The following is a 20,114-nucleotide window of genomic DNA, read 5'->3' as shown; positions in this document are numbered from 1 at the left end:
AAAAAAAAAGACACCCTAATACCTCCAAACGGGTTTCTCTTTCCTGTCTCCAGTCGCCGTGACGTTGCTACTCCCCCGTCTCATAGCAGCCCGCGCTCCAGCCACAGCCTGGGGGCTCTCCCGGCCCGTGATACTGCTTCCCTTGGTCCCAGCACCCGCAGCAGTCCCTCCCGAGGCGACGCGCGATTGAGGCAGCATGCTAGCCCGCCTCGAGCTGATCGGGGTCGATGATGAGAGAGAGCTGGCGGGACGGCGATAGGGTGCATCCACAGAAAGGGAGTCTGCAGACGGCCGTTGAGGGGGCTGGAGGGAGGCGCGCCTGTTGGCTGTTGTTGTTGAGGTAGAAGAAGAGAGGCTCGAGTTGCTGGGGTTGTTGTAGAAGGCAGGAGGCGGGGCCGATGAGTGGGTGGCGAGGCGGGGAGGCTTGCCGAGTGAGCGCTGGGAGGACGAGAGGGAGAGCCCGGGTGAGGAAAGGCGCTCGCGGAAGGATAGGTGTTTGGTTGGTGTCTCCTCCGGCAAAGGGGAGGCGGAGGCGGCGCGGGAGAAGGGAGTGCGGAGGGTGGGAAGGCGTAAGGTGGAGTAGGATCCCAGAGAAGATGAGGAGCGGGATGGCACAGGTGGCTTTTTGGCATAGGGGCTCGGGGTGGTGAGGGTCAGCGGCTTGAAGTTGTGGCCCGTGTCGATGTCGTTCAGGTTCGTGGAAGGGTTCCACTTCGGCCGCGAGGCAACGGATGTCGTCGACGATCGGGGAGTCTTGGAGGCGGCGCTGGGCGTGACGGAACCTTCACGGGTCGACGGGATGGAGAGCGTCGACATGCGAGCCGTGTTTGCAACGGGTTTCCGCGTAATCTGGGTCTTCGGCGTTGGCAGCAACGACTGCCTGCGGGTGGAGGAGGGGGTTGAGACGTGGCCGAGGGCGCTCGCGGCGCGTTGCTTGGGGGGGGCCTGAAGGTGGGTGGCCGAGCTGGCAGGGCCTGCGGACGACATGATGACCGAGGAGGGCGGCGAGCTCTGAGGCGTCTCATGGCCGCTAGGAGTGGTGGATGACATGTCGTTGGACAGCATGCTCGAGACGGAGTCGCGGAGCTGCTGCTCGCGGCGGTCGTTGTGGAGCTCCTCGATGGCGGCATCCGTGTTGGCCATGGCCTTCTGCAGCTCGGCCCACCTGCCCTGCATTTCGGCATGCAGGCGCAGGATCTCGCCGTTGACAGTGAGGCGATCCTTGACGCCCTTGTCGACGATTGCCAGGACGCGCTCGATGGCCGGGCCATAGTGGGTCTTCTTGGCCTCGTAGTTCTCGAGCTTCTTGCCCATGGCGGGTTGGTTGGTCAAGTGCATACCGGAGTCGATGCCCTCACGCAGGCGGGCGATGGCCCGCTCGACCGATTCGATCATCTTCTGAGCCTGGCGGCCAGCGCCGCGGAACACGAGCACCCAGCGGTCCTCGCCAAGCTCCTTGCGAAGGGCCTCGGCGTCCCTCTCGAGCTTCCTGTAGCTGCTGTCGAGCTCGGCCCTGCGGGTCTCGAGCTCTTCGCAGGCCGTGGGGAAGATGGTGTCTGCCCTGGCCTCGAAGACGGACAGACGCATGGGGAGGAAGTCGAGCGAGGCGCGGAGAGGCTGCATGCGGGCGAACAAGGCCAGCAAGCTCTGGTCGTCCTGCGAAATGGGGGCCTGGCTGGTGGTGGGAGAGGGCGATGTGGGGCTCACAGGCAAGGGAGGGAGGCTGAAGCGGCTGTTCGTCCCCGCGGGGTGCAACCGGGGAACCACTCGGGCCGTGTTCTCGTCGGCAGCGGTGATGATGCCGTCGAGGTCGCGGGCGCCAGCGCCGTCGGCGTCGGTGGCCGATGTGGGGTCCAGCTGCAGCGACTTGTGACGCCTTTCCTCCATCTCGAAGACGAGACGAGCGAGCTCGTCCATCTCGTTCTGGATATCGCCCAGCACGTTGTTCCACAGCTCCTCCCACTCCATGGCGATTTCGACCTGGGTCTTGACGTTTTGCAAGGCCTTGCGCATTTTTGCCCATTCGGCGAGAATGGCCTCCATCTGGGTGACGGCATGGCGCAGGTCATCGGCGGACACGGCTGCGATGTCGCCGCGGGCCTGAAGCGCCTCGATGGCCGTGACATAGATGTTGATCAACTCCTCGAAACGGATGATAGCCTTCTCGACGTCGTCAACGCCCTCGCGGCCTCCCGCGGCGGCCCACTCCACGTCGTCTTCGCTATCGAGGCCGTAGATAACCTCGGAAGCCTTGTAGATCCATCCGCGGATCTGCTCGGCGGCGCCGATCAGGGCCTTGGTGGCGGCCTGGGCGGTGGGGATGGCCGACACCTTGCTGGAAAGCGATTCGGCATCGGGGAGCTGGATCGAGGTGAGCTGGGCAAGCTGGTTGGCGAAGGAGGCGCGTGAGAGGGTGTAGATGGACGGGGGGCGCGGCAGGCCGAGAGGGTTGAAGGGGATCGAGGGCCCGTCCCACGAGGCATCTCGCGCATGGCCGGAGGCGGTTGGGGTGGTGAGGTTGGGAACGGGGCGGCGGGCCATGGGCGGACTATCCTTTGGGAGGGGCGGCGGGGGAATCTCTGGGGTGAGCGGCGGCGGTGGGGGCGGACGAGTGTCCCTAGAGATGTGTTCCTCTCTCGTCCCCGGTTGTGCCTTGACGCCGTTTCCATTCACGTGCTCAGGCAGGCGGTACTTGTGGGTGTCCATTTCGAGGGGCTCCGAGGTGGTGATCTCGGGTAGCAGCTCCGGCGTGGAGGGCACAAGGGTGGGCGCAGGCGCGAGCTCGTCGGAGTCGGGCCTCGTCTGCGACTTGCTGGAGCGTAAGCTCGAGCGCGACGGGATGCGGGCGATGGCGCCCTTCCAAGGACGGCCGCGGCGCTCGACCACGGGCTGGGACGAGCTCGCGAGGTGACCCTCTTCAATGCGGCGGAGCTGCTCCTCGGGGAGGCGGCCGGGCTCGAGGTGGTGGGAGGGCGGCGGGGAGGCTGACTTGCGGGTGCCGAAGCCAAGGGCCTTTAACCGCGCCGCGAGGCCGGGCGAAGGTTTTCGCACGCGAGGAGCGGGCTTCGCGGTGGGCGTGGTTGCGGGTGGCTGGGGGTGTTGTTGATCTTGGTGAAGCAGTGCTTGCTGCGCTGCTTGTTCGCGTTGTGGTTCCGGGTTCGAGACGTGCAGCAGGGAGCCAATCGCGTGGCTGAGTTTGGATTGCTCGTGTTGTTGTTGTTGTTGCGGTTCTTCCGGAGGTGGTTGTGCCGCTTGAGACGAGTCGAGGCTGATGCTGTCGCTCAGCTGCATTACTTCGTGAGGGACGTCAGCAAACGTCAGGATGATGTTGGCGGCGCCGTTCGGGTCAGCGTCGGATCTCGTCGCGGTGGCATGTTCGGCATCGGCGACGGACACAACAAGAGGGGCAACGGGTGAGGCCTGTTCGGAAGCAGCGCGAAAAGCTGCAGGAAGGTCGGCGTCGGGGCCACTGCCTGCGGGAGCAGCAACGGCCGCTGGAGCGGACATTTACTTGGTGCTGTGATTCGTGGCTTACGGCGTTGGGGCTGCAGCAGGGTGCGAGAAGCGACCGGGAGTCGACCGAATGGGACCCAGTCGCTTGTCGGAAGCCTGGAGGCCTGGGACTCTTGCGGTAAGGTGCGGCGGCGAGTGGTCTGCTCGCTGCACGCGTGCCCTCGTATGTCCCGCAGATGAACCGGGTCGTGATGGAATGGTTGGCTGGCGGGATGCTTCTGACGCCCGAAGCCAAAGTGCTAAAGCCGCAGCGATCCTGTCCTGCCTGGCTGGAGCTTGAACCTCCGCCGGCCCTCTCTCTCCCTCTCTCCCTCTCTTGCCTGCGGTGGCTTTTAGTGCGGTGGGGCGGAGGCCTTGCGCCGGGTGTTGCTGGGGGGTTTTCCGGGGTTCACTGGCTGGGAGAGGGTTGAAAGTCGACGGGTTTCCCCCCCCTATTTCCTTCTTCGTTTGGGGTCGAGCGGCTAGAATGCAGCGAGTTCAGTCAAGCCAAGGTGACAGAGAAAGCAGAAGTGAAAGCGAATCGGTCCATGTTTGTCGATTGATGGCAGCCGGGGGAAAGGTGGAAGACCAAATCAGATTGGTTTGACTTTGAGTCGTGGGAAATTGAGAGCTTCCAGGGTTGGAAGTGCTGCGGGGGGTTCAGAGGGAAGGTGGGCCCCCTGGACGTGACTTGCAGAGAGAGTGGGTGCGCGATCAGCAGGCACGACAGGGCCGACACGCTGCGAGGTTTCCTTCGGTTTCCCTCTGATCGACGCCGAGAGGATCAGACCCGCCCAGGGTTGCGTTCGCCTCGAGGGTTAGACGAGCTGCACCGAAATGAGGGAGACGCGATGCCCACCGATGCGCCCTCCGTCAGGGAGGGAGAGGGCCCGACAAGACAAGGCGAAAAGTTGGGCTGGCTTCGATGGGGTTGGATCAAGGTGGAGGGGAGGGAAGCTAAGGGCCCAACGATGCAGCGTGCCACACAACCCAAAGCCTCGAAAGCCATTCAGATCCATTGCCCACAATCCCATGTGACCCGGACTCGGACCCGGCTCACGTCGACGTCTGTCAATCTTCTACACAGTCCGCAGTATGTACTACTACACGGGACATTGGTGACAAGAGAGACTCCCAACTGGGAAGTTTATTGGCCGACCCTGCATCTAGCGTTGCATTCATTCCTATTCTTTCCTTTTCCCTTTCACTTTCACAGCGATGGGAGTCTACTGCGTACTGTGGTATGTGAGGCCCTTTCCAGCTCAGGTGTCGTCACCGCTGGGTGGAAAAGAAGGCGGCGCAGGGTCTCCGCCAAGACCACCACATCCTCCCTCTTCCATCTTGCATCCAAGCACAGCAATTCACTAGTTAGGGTTAGCTGCCTTGAGCAAGGTAGGGAGGTGGGTGTGTAGAGTACGCAGTATGTATGTATGCAGTGTAGCTACGGCGTTAGACACTCCGTTAGCTTGCGCTGAGCCGAGGCCTGCCCTGCGTAGCCTCATACTGCGTACTCTACTTACTATACTAGTACACTCCCGCCCGTCCGCCCGGACGCTCTGGCCTGCCCGTGTCGAGGTCAAAGCTGATTCTACGGAATCCTTCCACGCCCGAACCAGGCGTTCCCAATCCAACGGGTGGTGACAAGGGTACGTGGGCTGTCCGGGGCGGCGGCAGTTGGACCCGTCCGGGCCGAGCCCAGACTTAATGGCGCAAGAAAGAGATTGCTGATGGACATCCCTAGCACATGCTAATTTACCAGGTCTTTCCCAACCCTGTCTCCATTTTCCGCTAGCTTACCGTGCCTCTGGAGATTGCGCCCCCAGAAGAATGTCACGTTTGACCCCTGACAACACGTGTTCAAGAGAAGAGTGTCGGGGGGTGGGAAGAATCATCACGGGGAAAAAAAGACCATCATCCTTCGAGTTCAGCCTGGGTCCATGGGTCCATGGGCCATGACAGTTTGATGTTCGAGACCCTCAAGAGAGAAAAAGCCCCAGACCTCGGGGTAAGACAGTGTGCTGTGTACGCAGTAAGTATGTACAGGTGTGTCATGTTGGACATGATCTCCCTGATGCAGCTGCGCTGCCAGAGCGGGACATGCACATACCCGGCTGCACCATGTGCTTTTTTTCCCCAAAAAAAGTTCATGCTAGGCCGGCATGAGAATCACATCTAAATTCCATGTCGGCAGCAGAACGAAAGCCTTCGGAAGACCCCGGTGCGATGTGACATCTGTTCTCGTGTAAAGCGAAACCAGCCAATCACGTTCGTTCAGAAACTGAGGCATCTCGTCCCAACCCGGAAGGATGCCAGGCACGTAGTTCGTGGCATGTTACGTTACGCCGTCACCACGTTCCTGGGACAAAAGGGGCCAGGGAAAGAGAGAGGGAGAGAGAGAGAGAGGGAGGGAAAAAAAAAAAAGAAAAGAAAAAAAAAAGGAAAAAGAATCAAAAAGAGATCATCCCATCCAGAGACAGGCCGCGTTTGCCCTCTCAGAGGTGGCAGGTGGCCGGAAACGATGCCAGGACCAGGAATGACCAAGGGACCAACCTCCGGCATCTCATTGGCCAAGAGATATCGCGGCGAACGGGCAGCCGTTGCCTCAAAACGCGTCTCCGTTGCAAAGCCCCACATGCGGGCCCGGGCCATCGCGTTCAGCCGAAGTGGGGCGCTGGAGGAATTGCTTGGGTCCACCGACCCCCTGGTCCGCCGACAAGGAGGCCCAATCTTGTCTTGAGTGAATGCATCACGCATCCCGGAGTGGGCTCCCGACAAGCCCCTCCGGTGTCTCATCAGCAGCACCTTGACTCTCCAGGTCTTCTGCCTGCCTCCGTGTCTCTCTTCAGCCCCCCTCCCAACCCCCAACCGGCCAGCTAAACAACCGCCTGCTTCCCGCCCGGATCTGCAACTTGACTGTTCTGCAGTCTCGCCCGGTTTCCTCTCCTTTTTGTTGGCGGTCCAGTCTCGTCTTCTTGGGTTTTGAGGTTCTGGTGGTTTTTGTGTGGCGTTCCAGCCTGTTGCATCACCAGCCCGGTCCCGTCTCCCGGGCTTGCTTGGCGTGCCGCAGCTCTCCTCCTCCCGTTCCGCAGCTCTGTTGTTGTCTCTCAGTGTTTTACTTGCGGCCTCTGCTGCAGAACAAACCAGGGCAACCCAAGACAACCCTTCCACGAGACACGACGGCGGTGACCCGCAGACCTCGAGCTGCCTGCTCTGCCGTCCACCATGGCTGCCACCACGTCGTCCAAGTCCGCCGTGTCCCGGAGCTCCTCGCCCGCCGCCGCCGCCGCCGCCGCCGCCTCGTCCGGGCCACGTCCCACCAAGCTCCGCGCCGACCCCGTCCGTTGCTTCTCGACCGGCTCCCTCCTGTCCAACGCCTCAGCGACCACCGACGGCTCGAACCTCCGGGATTCCCTCGGCAGCGATGTCTCTGCTCTCTCGAGGAGCTCGTCCGCGAGCAAGAAGCGCCTTTCCGACATCAGCGTCGGCAGCGACCAGATGCTGTCGCCCCAGGAATCGAACTTTAGCGGCACCGACACCCCAAGGGGCAGGAGCCCCAGCCGCCGCCGCGGCTACATGAGGCCCCAGGGCACCGACTTCGCTGCCAGCGCTCGCGCTCGCGAGAGCGTCCTGAGCCTCGGCAGCATTGCCCACATCCAGTACTACTTCGCCCGCACCGGTCTGCTCGACGGCAAGGGCGGCCGCCGCGCCCGCGGGCGGCGTGATATCAAGGCCTACACCCTCGACTTCTCGGCCCTCGATCCGAGCGCCTTCATGAACCCCAAGCCCGGCAGCGACCACGACTCGAGTTACGCCTCCATGGGCAGCAGCCCCGACCTGACCGCGTGCAACAGCTCCATGATGAGCGGAGATCTCGTCGAGTCCCCCGTCGACGAGTACCACCCCCAAGACCCCAACGACGAGGACTACTACTCGGACGACCTCGAGTACGACCCCAACATGCCGCCCCCAACCACGAGCACCTACATCCACCGCGAGAAGCCCATTCCCAAGCCGCCGTCCATGGCCGAGCTGCGCGCCGACCTGACGGGCTCTCTCGACACGGCCGAGAAGACGCTTCATGAGATGCGCTCCGCGAAATCGGCCGACGACATCACCATCAAGATTGACACCCCCGAGGGCCGCCGCCCTTCTGTCGCCGCCGCCGCCGGCTGGCACGAGATTCAAGGCATGAACATCCTCGACGTCATGACCCTCGCCATACGCGCCGCCAAGGTCTACTACACGGCGCACGACCGGCCCGACCGCCTCGACGCCATCAAGTCCGAGAGGGAGCTCCGCAGCGAACTGCTCGCCGTCATGGACGTCCTCAAGCGCATGGCGACGAGGGGGTTTGCCGGCGGCATGCGCGAGGATGAGTTCGCCACCATGGAAAGCTGGATAGCCAGCGTGCGCGCCATGATGGCCGTGGAGGACGAGATGGAGGCTCAGGAGCTGGCCGAGCAGGCCAACTGGACCTGGGTCGACCCGGAGGGATGGGAGGGCCGCGAGTTTGAGCGCGAGGAGGCCTTCATCCGCTCCATGCTCAAGGGACCGGACCCCATCGCCAACATGCCGCAGATACCCACCTGGACGCCAATCGACCGCTCGCGCCCGCTCGACGAGCAGTCCCTTCCGACCCCCTTCCTCGCCGCCCTCTCCAACGGCCAGCGTCTGGTTCAGCTGCACAACTGCGCCGTCCGGAAATCGCGCCGCCGCTTTGGCGCCATCCCGACCTTCTATGCCGACACCCAGAAGCCCTACCGTGCCGCCGACAACCTGCGCTACTGGATCAAGGCCGCCGAGCTCCGCTGGGAGGTGCTGCTCAAGGCCAACCCGCTCGGCTTGCAGTACAACACTGGCCCCGAGGTTTGGCTGGATTTCGAGGACGCAGTGCTCCAGTGGTGCCGGAAGGTGCGCGAGGAGATCACCGCCGAGCTGAAAGAACCCCCGGAGCAGAAGCAACAGTCCGCGTCAGCGGGAGCGACGACGACGACATCCACGGCATCCACCACCTCTGCGTAGGCAGGATGACCTTTTGAACAAACGACACGATGCGCCTATCGCGCGGGAACTGTGAATAGAAAAATGAAAGATGGATGGATGGATGGATGGATGGGCTCTCTTGCTACCCCTTATACCACACACAACCCTACCTGGTGGCAACTCTCATGACCGCAAAGATGTTATGACGCTTTCTCACGGACAACCAACACCTCGAATCAAACAAGACCTTTCTTCTGTCAAACTTTGTTCAATTCACCCTTGGCTCGGCTCCTTGCCATTCTCTTTTTTTTCCTCGACTTTATTTACCTTTAGCGTTTCCCATCTTTGCGGGTCGAGCCCTCCGCCCCTTTTCGACATTTTCAACCAGAAACCATCATTCTCATTGATTCATTCGGTTGTGGCATCTCGACATGCTAGGAGCTGGCGGGCGACAGGCATTTTGTGTGTCCTGCGTCGCCTGATCCGAGACAGTCGAGGGCGGCGATGGGGAGGACTGCGGTGGTTTTGTTTCGCTTCGTTTCGTCTCGACGTTGGAAACAACCAAGACTGTGCCAAATGCCTTTCGCGTTAACAGTCAACTCGGCTTCCTGCTCTCTCTTTGATTTGGGTTTTTTCTTCTTCGGTCACTTTGGTTTTCGCTTCTCCCTTTGGCCCTTTTTTTTCAAAGTTTTTTTTAACTCTTGTTTTTTTTTTTCGCTTACCCTTGTTCTTTTACTTCAAACCTGCCTCTTCCCCGTCTGCCACGGAGGAGGATTCGTTTTTTTCTTTTTTTTTTTTTTGCATCCAGTATATAATCTTTTCAACCTCCCTCCCCTTCAAAAGATGGCATTTGGCAACACATTGCTGCATCAATATACCCCCCCCCCCCCCCCTACATTTGCATACCTTACCCCATGGAAAAGAATGGCGTCACCGGGAATTACCTTCATTGTTTTTTCTTCATCACCATCATGGAATCAAACCCCTCCTCGTCACTTACTTGATGGTGGTGGTTAGCTGGTTTTGTTTTAGTAGAGTCACAGTATATACTAGATAATTGCTAAAGCACTTTTTCAAAGCTCTCCCTCTCCATCTTCCACCAGCAAGGTAGAGTTAATTGCACGTGTCAAATCTAACAGGGATACCGAGGACCCGTCTGCTACTACTGTCGAGGCGGCGTCGTGGTCATCACCATGCAGGGACGCGGAAGACGAGTCCTTTTCATCTCTTGTTTCATTTATTCTCAAGGGCGTGGCGTCCATTGGACTATGAGTTGTAGCCCTGGAGCCCGTCTTGCTGAGGACACCCCACGACTCCAAGGCGTTGGGCGTCTGGTACAGTCGTCACGTCACGCCTTTCTGTCCCGTCTTATCATCCGCTGTGCCCCCCTTGCCCGAGTCCTCTCTTCCCGGCCCATCACTCCCTTGCTCTTGGGATTCTCTTGTCTCACAACCATCTTTCGGCCTCTCTGCCTGGCCCCGTCTCGTGAAAATCCCTCTTCAGACCGCCAGACAGGACACTACCACGACCATGCCGGGCTCTGTCAAATCGATCGCCGGAAACAGGAACCAACGCCAGCAACCACAGCTACGCAAAGCAACGCCAACCATCTCCAAGCGTGCAGCAATCAAGGGATAATAGGGAGGCAGAACTGGGAAAATCAGAGGAGCTCTTGGGATGCAGAGCGAGAAGAGCCGAGTGCATTCACTGCCCCACAGGCAGCAGGTATCTCCCCCAGCTCATCAACCCCATGAAGCAAAGTTTCATCATGGCCGCTTGAGCGTGGAATTCTAACCCGTATATACGTATATGTGCATGTTTATACCACCAACACAACTCCGCCCTACCCATGAAACCAAAGCAACACAAGTACTCTTGATCATATCCATGTTTCACGACTCTCCTCAACTCCATATTCCATATCCTTGGGTATCGTCTATCCCATGCCAGGCGCAGCCACAAGCCTTCCCCGTCTGGCTCGGGCTATGATGATATCTTGTCCGTGCTTCAAAAGACACGCCAAACGCCGCACAAAATTCCAAATGCTCCCCCGGCCGTCATCATGATATTCGTCGCCAGAAGAAACCGATACAACAGGAAGGAAAAGAAAAATAAAAGGAATGGAACACCGTGGGTTCCTAAGGATGGATGCCGCAATGTTGACGTCCCGAGCCAGTGGTGCGGAGGCTCGTTGACCCGCTGCCATGTAGAGAGATTTGTATCAAAAAAGTTGTGGAAAAAAAAAAGAAAAAAAGAAAAAACACCCGCCTTGCCGAAGCCGTCGTGAGGCTACAAGAAACACCGCTGCCGCGCCGCGGGTTTGACCACGGGGCCGGACCTTGTGGCGGGTGAAGGGGTCAATGGGGGCCGGGGCGAAAACGCCCTGGCGAAATCCCGCCGCAGGAACTTTGGACAAACCGCCAAAGCAAAGAAACCCCTTGGCGATCAGAGCTGACCCCGTGGCGGGTAAGAGATTCCCCGTCGCTCCCCCCCCCCCCCCCGCCCCCACCGTGGGAAAACTCGTGAGACCCCTTGGCGCCCTCACCCGCGGCAATTTTGCCAGGCTCCGTTTGACAGTATTCCCGCAGGCCCGAGGCTGGACTCGCGGCGGCGACTGAGGGTGGTATTTGCTCATCGAACTAATGTTGCGAGTCGTTCGTGAGCCGCCTCCCCATCACTGACCCCGTGGACCAGCACCCCTTGGCGGCCACTTAGTAGGGCATGCTGGGAATGCCACCACCCCCGCCGCCGCCGCCCCTGCTGCCGCCCCCGCCGCTGCCCCCGCTGGACTTCTTTTTGTACGACCCCCTGGCGGACTTGGCCCTGCCGCTGCCAGCGGAGGTGCTGCTGCCAGCCCTCCTGCGCTTGCTCACCCCGGCGGATGAGCTGCGACGACGGAAGTAGGAGCCGCCCTTGCCGCCCTTGCCGCGGTACGAGGACCCTGCACCCCCCGCAGGCCGACTCGATTTCGAGTAAGCGGAGGGAACACCGGCCTTGGAGGATGTCCCGCTTGTCCCTTTGGACTTGCGGCTGAGCTCTTCGAACTGCTTATGCCATTCCTTCACGGCAGCAGTGTCGACACCGTCCGAAGATGATGACCGGTGATCTCGTGCGGGGAAGAAACGGGACGATTCAGGGTCCTCGTCAGGGTCTCCATCGAGGTCCTCCTCCGCCTCTTCGTCGTCGTCGTCATCATCATCCTCATCAAGGGGGCCCTCCTCATCATCGGCCTCGGGCTGCCTGCCAGCAAGGGCGCCAGACGGTTCGGGGTCGTACTCTTCGTCATCGCTAATAAGGTCGACCACCTCCCGCTCTTTAGGTCGCGTGGATGCCACCACCGCCGCTGCCAACGGGCTAGCTTGCTGACCAGTCATCTCCAGGTACTGATCGTGGAATTGCTTGCACAATGAGGCGAACTTCGCGCCGTACAAGTCAACCTTTTGCCTGTCGATGCCACCGATCGTGTAGATTGCGGCGACGGTGGTGGTCCAGCGGATGGCCATCTCCCGGTACTGGCTCTCGGTAAAGATGGGGCGACGCAGGCCGAACTTGTTGCGGAGGTTCTCCTCCATCACGCGAGCCCGATCGACGAAAGCTTGGACGACGTCTTGATGGATATCATCCAGCCCGGCCTCCTCGAGGCGGAGATCCCGGGAGATGGGAGGCCCCAGCTCGTCCAGGGTTTGCTGCCGGCGCTGCGGTTGGAATTGAGCACGGCGGGGTGATGGTGCGCGAGGGGGCACGGCACGGGAAGGAGGGTGACGAGAAGGTGCGTGAGAGCGAGGAGGGTCGAACGCGGGCGATCCGCCATTGCCATCGTCTGCGTCTTCATCCGAGACAACAAAGTTGTCCCTCTCATAGCCATTGTGGTGGAGGTTGCGGCCCGTGTCAATCTCATCCTCCTCGTCCTCTTCGTCGAGATACGTCATCCGAGAGGCTTTGCCTTTGCGCTTCTTCGACGGTCCTGCGACAGGGGACGAGACGTTTGTTGACGGAGGCGGTCGCGCAGGCTGGATGGAGGCATCGTCCTCCTGATCACGCCGGCGACCACTGGTTTTCGTCTTGCCGGTCGGTGCTGACTCGACGTCCCTGCGCCATGTCTCCAACTTCAGCCGGTGTTTACTGTTCGGGGCAAGGTACTTGTCGGCCTGGGGTCCAATCTGCCGGAGCATAATTAGCATAGGCTGTGATGAGGGGAATCCAAAAAGGCAGGAAAATACCTTGAAGTAGGTGATGGGAATCGCGTTGGTCTGTGCGAAGACAGTCTGGTCCGCCAACGCGCCTTCATAATGAAGTTCTATGATGATGCGGTGGACCTCGTGCTTCTTCAAGTCCTTGCAGCTCCGGAAGCCCGGAAGGTCCCGGTGGTCGCCGACGTGCTTGCTTCCGGTCACCACCTCGACCAGTTTGCCTATCGTGACTTTCTTCAAGGCTTGAACGGTCGACAGAATGGCCACTGCGTTTTCGGTGAAGTCCTTGAGTACGACGGTGCCGTCGGTCTTACCGGTCGAGCAGTTGTCGCACATCTTGCCGCACTTAGCAGCGTCGAACTTCTCTCCGAAGTAGTGCAGGATCTGGACTCGGCGGCAGGTGCTCGTGTTATGGCAGTATGCCAACATGGAATTGAGCATGTCGTGCTGGCGCTCCTTTTCCTGGGGCGACTTGTCCACCTTGTTCCCCTCGTCATCTTCATCGATCATGCGCCTCAGGGCAAAGACGTCGGTGTAGCTGAAGTAGAGGTAGCAGTCGGATCGCTGGCCGTCGCGACCGGCACGCCCTGTTTCCTGATAGTAACCCTCAAGACTCTTTGGCAGGAACTGATGGATGACAAAACGCACGTCGGGCTTGTCGATGCCCATGCCGAATGCGATCGTGGCGACGACGACCTGCACCTTGCCGCTCTGCCACAGTTTTTGAACCTCGATCTTGGAATCCGACTCCATTCTGCCGTGGTAGAAACGGGCGGAGATGCCGTGGTCATGCATCAGGGTGTAGGCTGTCTTCTCGGCCGACTTGCGCGAGAGCGTGTAGATGATGCCGCTCTGCCCGGCGTACTTGGTGCTGATAAGCTCGGCGATGCCTTGATTGAAGCGCACTGGCCTTTGCTTGACATCGTAGAAGAGGTTGGATCGGTTGAAGCTTTGGGTAAACATCTCGCAGTCCTGCATGTCCAGGTTGTGTTTGATGTCGACCAGGACGTTGTTCGTGGCGGTGGCCGTGAGCGCCATGACCGGGACGCCGGGGTACGATCGTCGAAATCTGCCGAGCTGCTTGTAGTCAGGTCGAAAGTCGTGGCCCCACTGGCTGACGCAGTGAGCCTCATCGATGACGATGCGGGCAAGCTTTCCCTTCTTGTACAAGATGTCGACGCCGCGGCAAAAGGAAGTGCTGTTGCTAATCATCTCAGGGGTGACGTAGAGCAGCTGGATAAAGTGTTCGGGGTGGTCCTTCCCAAAAATGCCTATGATGTGGCTGCGAGCAGCGGGGGTGACGTCGCCGTTGAACGCCGCGGCAAGAATGTTCAGCTTCTCCAGGTGGGCGACTTGATCAGTCATCAGGCTTAGAAGGGGAGAGACAACCAACGTGACGCCACGGGTTTTGCCGGACTTGATGACAGCAGGGAGCTGGTAACAAAGCGACTTTCCGCCGCCGGTGGGCATCAAAATGAAGGCATCCTTGCCGCTCAGAGTAGCGTTGATCGCCTCGAGCTGATTGTGACGGAAGCCAGTCATGCGAAAGCGGTCCTTGAGGGCACGGCGGACATCGTTGGACCATGGATACTTCATGAGGTCCGGGTTAATCGTCGCCTTGGGGACACGGGGTGCGTCGTTCTTAGCGGCGACCCTTTTCCGCAACGACGGGGTCAGGTTGCCTGCGGACTCTGACAGCACGGACCGGGCACGGGGGGCGCTGGCGGCAGCGGCGGTGAGCCGCAGATGCTCTTCCTCAAGGCTGTTGACAGCCGCTAGCATCTCTTCCTCGTCGCTGATGTCATCGAACTGGTCGGAGCCAAATGAGTTGTGAGCATGGGCAACTCTGGCAGGCGTCCTTGTAGGCGGCGCGGCGGGAGCTGGTGGTCGTGGGAGAAGGGGTGATAGGGGCCCGCGAGCTGTCTGATTCGCCGTCGTTTGCTCGCCGATGCTGTCGATGTCGATAATGTCTGGGTTGGTTCTGGAGTTCGTGCTCGGCATGTGAGGGTCATTAAACCTCGAAGGTGCCTGGGTCCACGGCACGGACGGATCGGGATGCGGTAACCTCAGACTGTTCGCTGACGTGGTACGGGATGCTGTTTCCTGGGTCCCAGTCTGTGAAAACTGGGTCTGAAATATAACCTCGGAGTTGTAGCCGTGGATGGCACCAGTTCCTTTCACCGGAGACCGAGGGGCTGGCCTGCTGGGAGGCTGGGTTGCTCGGACAACTGGGGCAGCTGGTGATTCGGGGACCGCGATGGAGCCATGAGGGTCTTTCAGGAAATCAACGTCCTGGATGCCGGCAGCGACAAGCAGGCCTGTAAGGGCTGCTTCCTCCACACCGATCCGATCTGCTAACTCGTCCAACTGGGCCTCCTGGTCAGCCGTATCCTTTCCCTCGGCAAAAGCATCGGCGACTTTCGCCAAGAGCTCCTCCCGCTGATTGTTCAGATCCTTCCAGGTTTTATAGTGTGTCAGGATGTCGTCCAGTGCTTTGCGCTGCTTTGTGATCGTTTCCCGTGCTTGCCGTACACGCTCCCGCTCCTCCTTTGGTGCATTGACACGCAGACACCGAGTGAAGTCCTCCTTATTCTTGCAAAGCTGCTCCTCGAAGAAAAGCACCTTTGCATCCAGCACGGACGGACGCTCAAGGAAGAGCTTCAGGATGTGCCCATCGCGATCTGTTCCCAAGTCGCGGGGTTCTCTCGATTGTTGAGCAGGGAGATCATTCCGAGGCATAGAGTGTTTATCGGAACAAGTACCGTCTGCGATGTCGGTCGGCACATCGGATTGTATCTCCTGGAGGGTGGCAGAGACAAAGCCTGAATGAGGTGGTACACTTGACGGAAGGCCCATGGTGGGAAGATCCATCTCAACATCCATGTGATGATCGTCTTGCTTGCGGATTTGGAGACCGATGGCTGAGCGGGAACTGCCGGCGGCAGCGGTATCCACGGCGGAGTTGCGTGCTGGCGACGACATGGCTTCATCATCCGAATCGGCGATGACCTGGTGCCGAGTCCTCTTAGTGGACTTGTTCGGCTGGGTTAAAGGAGTCGCTTCCACTGTCTCGAAGTCTTCATCATGGGAGAAACTTGGCGAGGACGGCGTCTTGCGCTTCCGGCTGGGCGTCTCGCGAGCCTGCACCGCGGTGTTGAAGCGATTGAGGCCGGCTTGGTCGGATGCACCTTGAGAGCTCGAGGCTTCTGCATGCGACACCTTCGACTTGGCACGACGTTTGGCGGCCGATTTGAGAATCGAAGACGGCGGGATCAAGTCGTCAATGTCCGGGAAGTCGTCGTCGCCGATCGCCGGGTTCGTCTCTAACACGGTCGGTTTCTCTGGGACCTTGTGAGAATTCTGCTGGCGCTTGGCCCGCCTCTCGATGGGTTCGGGCCGCTCAGCGAAGTCTTCACGCCACGGAGTCTTCTCTTCCCCAAAAGCCAAGAACGAACGAGATCCTTCATTGAAAACGCCCTCGTTCAGACCAGGAAGGTCCGAGAAGATGTCATCATCGATGTCGGCGAGGTCGATGGCGCTCTGTAGCGAGATTGCGTCCTCTCGGTCGTCACAATCAGAGGCCGCATCGTTTTGCGATCCAGCCCGGGGAGCCAGCGATGCCGAATACGCCCGCTGCAAAGGGCCGATTCGAGTGGAAGCGGCTGTGGCCTGATTCATGTTGTTCACATGTGGCTGGCCTGACAAACCGTATTCAAGGTGCCGATCCATCCTCTCACGCAAGTGACCCGCGGGCTTCGCGGAAGTGGTGGGAGGAGGAATTGGCGAGGGAGCTGCAGGTTGTGGTAGAACGTGAGAACCACACGCTGCTGTGGGGGTTTGGGCAGAATTGGGGCCACGGGCAAGGGTCGCGGTGGTGGAGGAAGAAATCGAATCGCGGCGGGGAGGAAGAGAAAACTGGCTGCGCAAAGTTGAAGAAGACGAGGTGGAGGGGTTTGGTGTGGGAAGAGGTGCGGCGGGGGTGGCAGAAGTTAGGTTTAAAGAACCCAAATTTTCCGAGATGCGGGTTTCGAGGACAGAAGCGGGTCGCGATGAAAGGTCCTGGGTCAAAGTTGAGACGGAAGACGAAGACAAAACAAAAGGGTCCGGGGCCGCAGGAAGTTTGGGCACGGCGGGTGGCGCGAGCTTGATGGTGTTGATGAGCCAGCCCAAGTGCTCGCTCAGATTGTTGCGTGTCATGAGGACGGGGACTGGTGGGAACAATAGTCCCAAGCTCGCATCTCGCGCATTCGGTACGTGGTGATGTCTTCGGCGCCTCAAAGCAGGGCGAAATAGCGATTTGGTGGGTTGGGTGGCCTTTGTGAATTGTGCGTTGTGCCACGAGAGAATGATAATAGCGGAACGAGCGACGCGCCGTGGACGCGTTGTCAGGTGCATCGGCCGCTGTGGGGTGCGGCAACCGAAGCTCAGCAAAAGTGGGGCCAGGCAGGAGCTTCGGGCGGCTGCTCCGGCCCCCCACCGGGCAGGCAGGCCGGAGAGGGGCCGCAGAGGGCAGGCACGGCCGGAAAGCCAGGAACCAATAGTTTCCACCGTCTAATGCGCAAAGAAATCAGCTCTGTTGATGGGATGTCCTCATTCAATGCAATGATTTTTTCAAGGTGAACGACCCCTACGTCTGGAGAGTTCTTTTCGCATGGCACCCTCACTCGGGACGAAAGCATCAGGGCCAACCACCCGCCTCGCGGATGAGATCAGGAGATACCATGGCAGGAAGGGATGAAGAAAACAGCAGGGGCTACTTCCCATCCCAGGCAGAGCGTCCACTGCTTTTGAAGCTACATGGTGGCATCTTAGTGAGTTGAGAAAGTCTGTCAACCTGTGCCAAGGGGTTGCATGCGTTGCAAAATGTTCCCGACAGGCCGCTGAGGGATGAGGCACTGCGATCGCCCCCGCCCGCCATGAGCCCTCCAGAAGGGGCCGGAATGTCACGGGAGTGTTTTTTTTCCTTTTCAAAGAGTAAAAGTGGAAGAAGAACAAGAGAAATATCAAGAATAATAACAATAATAAGAAGAATAAGAAGAGAAGAAGAGAAAAAAAGGAAAAGGAAAAGAAGAGGAAGAGGAAGAAGGGAAAGAAAAGCGATCATGAAAAGGAACAAAAGAAAAGACGAAAATCCCGAAAAACCTTCCTTGACAGGCCAGCCTAGCAGCAGATCTCTCCGCAACATCAAACTCAAGATCAACTCTTTACTCCACGGTCCGTTGAGATTCTACCTAAACATCAAAACTTGGTATCATTATATGCATATAACAGCCAAACGCCGTGCTTCCCGCCCTGCCTCTATACCAGGAGATCATATCAGACGCTCATTAGGACCCCTTGGGCCATGCACTCCTCGAACCTTAAATTGCCATCAAACCGCACACTGCACCCCTTCCTTCTCCTTTTCCCTCTCCGCAGGATTGAACAAATACATCACCGCCACCAATGCCTTCCCTGCAGCTGACACCATCAATGCAGCTGGCGAGCCCAGGCGCTTGAACACAAACGCCCCCGAGAGCGTCCCCAGCAGCAGCGCCGCCAAGAACCCCAAGCGGCGGTTTCGCGGCCGGTTCTTGGTCGGGGGGGCCAGGAGCCCCGGGTCGATAACCAAATCCACCCACGCCGCCGTGGCCATGGCCGTCGTGATCTCGGTCATGCGCAACGCGCGGGACTGCACCACCTGCCCTCCGGCCGCCGAGGCGAGGAGGCCGATGGCCAAGAGGGTGGCGAGGTTGGTCTTGTCTTCGGGGGGCAGAGAGTTTTGCCGATGCTGGATGTGCTGCAGGGCGGCAGCGGCAAAGACGAGGCAAGTCTGGATGAGGTTGCATAGGATGAGCCAACCCCGGCGCCGAGGCCCGACGCGATGGCCAAGTTGTCCTGTCAGCATGGCGGAGAGCAGGAAGAAGCCTAGGGCGACGCCAATATTGGCCGTGATGAACATTTCGCCGTTGGCTTCCGGGAGAACGATGGCGATGATGAGGAAGACGGTATTGCCGGTTTGGTTGGAGGCGAAGCAATGAAAGTCGGGGAAGGAAACGGCGTCTGGTGGGGTGTAAGCCTCGTGGGAACTGGATGCGGGGCGAAGGATAGGGAACAAGACCCTGCTCACCTTGAAGGCCGATGCAAAAGGTAAGTATCAAGAGCTCAAGCTCTGCTAGGCCAGAGGCCCGAACGTCTTGGTTGAGGTGGCCCCATGCCCTGGAGAGCAAAGAGGGGGCCTTTCTGGACTTGGCTTCCGTCATCCCCTCCGCAATGGACGAGCCCCTGCTCGAACTATCGTCTGATGGTAACATTGTGAAACGGTAAGAACGAAAACCTCAAGGTCCCTCAAGTAAACACCATGCTTTAGAGAAAGGCTGAGTCACGTCAGGCGAATGTTCGATGGCAGTTCGTCAGGCCATCAAGATCAGGCACGCTCCAAAACACAAGAGAACTTATGTATTGGTGTTATTCTAGAGCTACCTGAGTCAATACGAGGTTACCGGCGAAAATTCTCGCTGGGGTTTGTCTCCGACGGGCTTCCGCCGTTTGTTGTTCCGATTTTGTTGATGCCGGCGTTTCATTCCTTCCCGTGCCGGAGCGCGGGCATTCCGGACCCACTTTTCCGGGACTCGGGGCCCCACCAAAGGCCGGAAGCAAGGCGGAGGCTTCCGGCGTTGAGCGCAGGCCATCGAAAGGATCAGCGCTTAAAAAAGCAGAATTTCCAGAAAAGGACATGTTTTCCATCTCGGTCTAGGACAGTTTCAATCTTCGCATGGGTTTCCTGGTCTTCTTGTCGGCCGATGGTGAGTTGGCGTTGAGCTTGTCAACAGTTAGGCTCAACGGTTGGACCGACCGACAACCGACGCCGACAAATCAAGTGGATATCCACTTTGACACGGCCGTCTTGGCGCCCAGCCATACCACGCGCCCGGGCATCGCTACTTTTCAAATCATCTGCTCCGCGGTCGCTTTCTTTCTTCCTTTGAACGATCCCATTTCATCTGTTTTTCGTTTTCTCTCCTATTTGGTCTCTTTCATTTCTCTCGGGATGCCCCGAACGTGAGGCTCCAAGACACCCAGTTTGTTGAGCCATGTGATCAATTGATCGATCGATCGCCGTCGCCGCCGACAGCCGCTTGCCGAGAGGGTCGGGGGCAAGGTAAAAACTATCTGCTTCCAGGCGACTTCCATGCTCCCTTCAAGTGGCAAAGGGAACAGCCGCCTCAATGCCGCTTGGTTTTTGTGTCAATCGAAGAGCGCACGACTGGCTGGGCCCATGACGCGTTGCAGGCATCTCGAGGATCATTTCAAATCACATTTCTAAATGTTCTCACATCTGTATTATGCTCTTTTTTTGTTATCCTCTTTCTTTCCTTTCCCTGTATTTATGACTCCCTCGAAGCCAGTAAGCCAACCTCGTTCATTAACCCATTGAACAACCTGGCCAAGCTCCTTAACACCCATCCT

General features: G+C 59.0%; 4 protein-coding genes across 4 annotated transcripts; 1 reads left to right on the top strand and 3 right to left on the bottom strand.

Moving 5' to 3' along the window:
* Positions 1-15: 15 nt before the first annotated feature.
* Positions 16-3,507, bottom strand: VTJ83DRAFT_2281 (uncharacterized protein; the record flags this gene model as incomplete). The annotated part of the gene is made up of 1 exon (XM_071008534.1): positions 16-3,507. One exon carries the CDS (start codon positions 3,505-3,507, stop codon positions 16-18), a length of 3,492 nt encoding a protein of 1,163 aa, XP_070868821.1.
* A 3,207-nt stretch (positions 3,508-6,714) lies between these two features.
* VTJ83DRAFT_2280 (uncharacterized protein) lies at positions 6,715-8,514 on the top strand (the record flags this gene model as incomplete). The annotated part of the gene is made up of 1 exon (XM_071008533.1): positions 6,715-8,514. One exon carries the CDS (start codon positions 6,715-6,717, stop codon positions 8,512-8,514), a length of 1,800 nt encoding a protein of 599 aa, XP_070868820.1.
* Positions 8,515-11,186: 2,672 nt separating this feature from the next.
* Positions 11,187-15,647, bottom strand: VTJ83DRAFT_2279 (uncharacterized protein; the record flags this gene model as incomplete). Its single annotated transcript, XM_071008531.1, has 2 exons — positions 11,187-12,635; positions 12,696-15,647. 2 exons carry the CDS (start codon positions 15,645-15,647, stop codon positions 11,187-11,189), a joined length of 4,401 nt encoding a protein of 1,466 aa, XP_070868819.1.
* A 2,389-nt stretch (positions 15,648-18,036) lies between these two features.
* On the bottom strand, positions 18,037-18,958 carry VTJ83DRAFT_2278 (uncharacterized protein; the record flags this gene model as incomplete). The annotated part of the gene is made up of 2 exons (XM_071008530.1): positions 18,037-18,707; positions 18,775-18,958. 2 exons carry the CDS (start codon positions 18,956-18,958, stop codon positions 18,037-18,039), a joined length of 855 nt encoding a protein of 284 aa, XP_070868818.1.
* Positions 18,959-20,114: the final 1,156 nt, after the last annotated feature.

The sequence above is a fragment of the Remersonia thermophila genome, chromosome 2 (genome assembly GCF_042764415.1).
Source record: "Remersonia thermophila strain ATCC 22073 chromosome 2, whole genome shotgun sequence".
In the NCBI taxonomy this organism is placed as follows: Eukaryota; Fungi; Ascomycota; class Sordariomycetes; order Sordariales; family Chaetomiaceae; genus Remersonia; species Remersonia thermophila.
The sequence above is the reverse complement of the archived record's forward strand: the minus strand, read 5'-3'. Positions and strand labels throughout refer to the sequence as shown.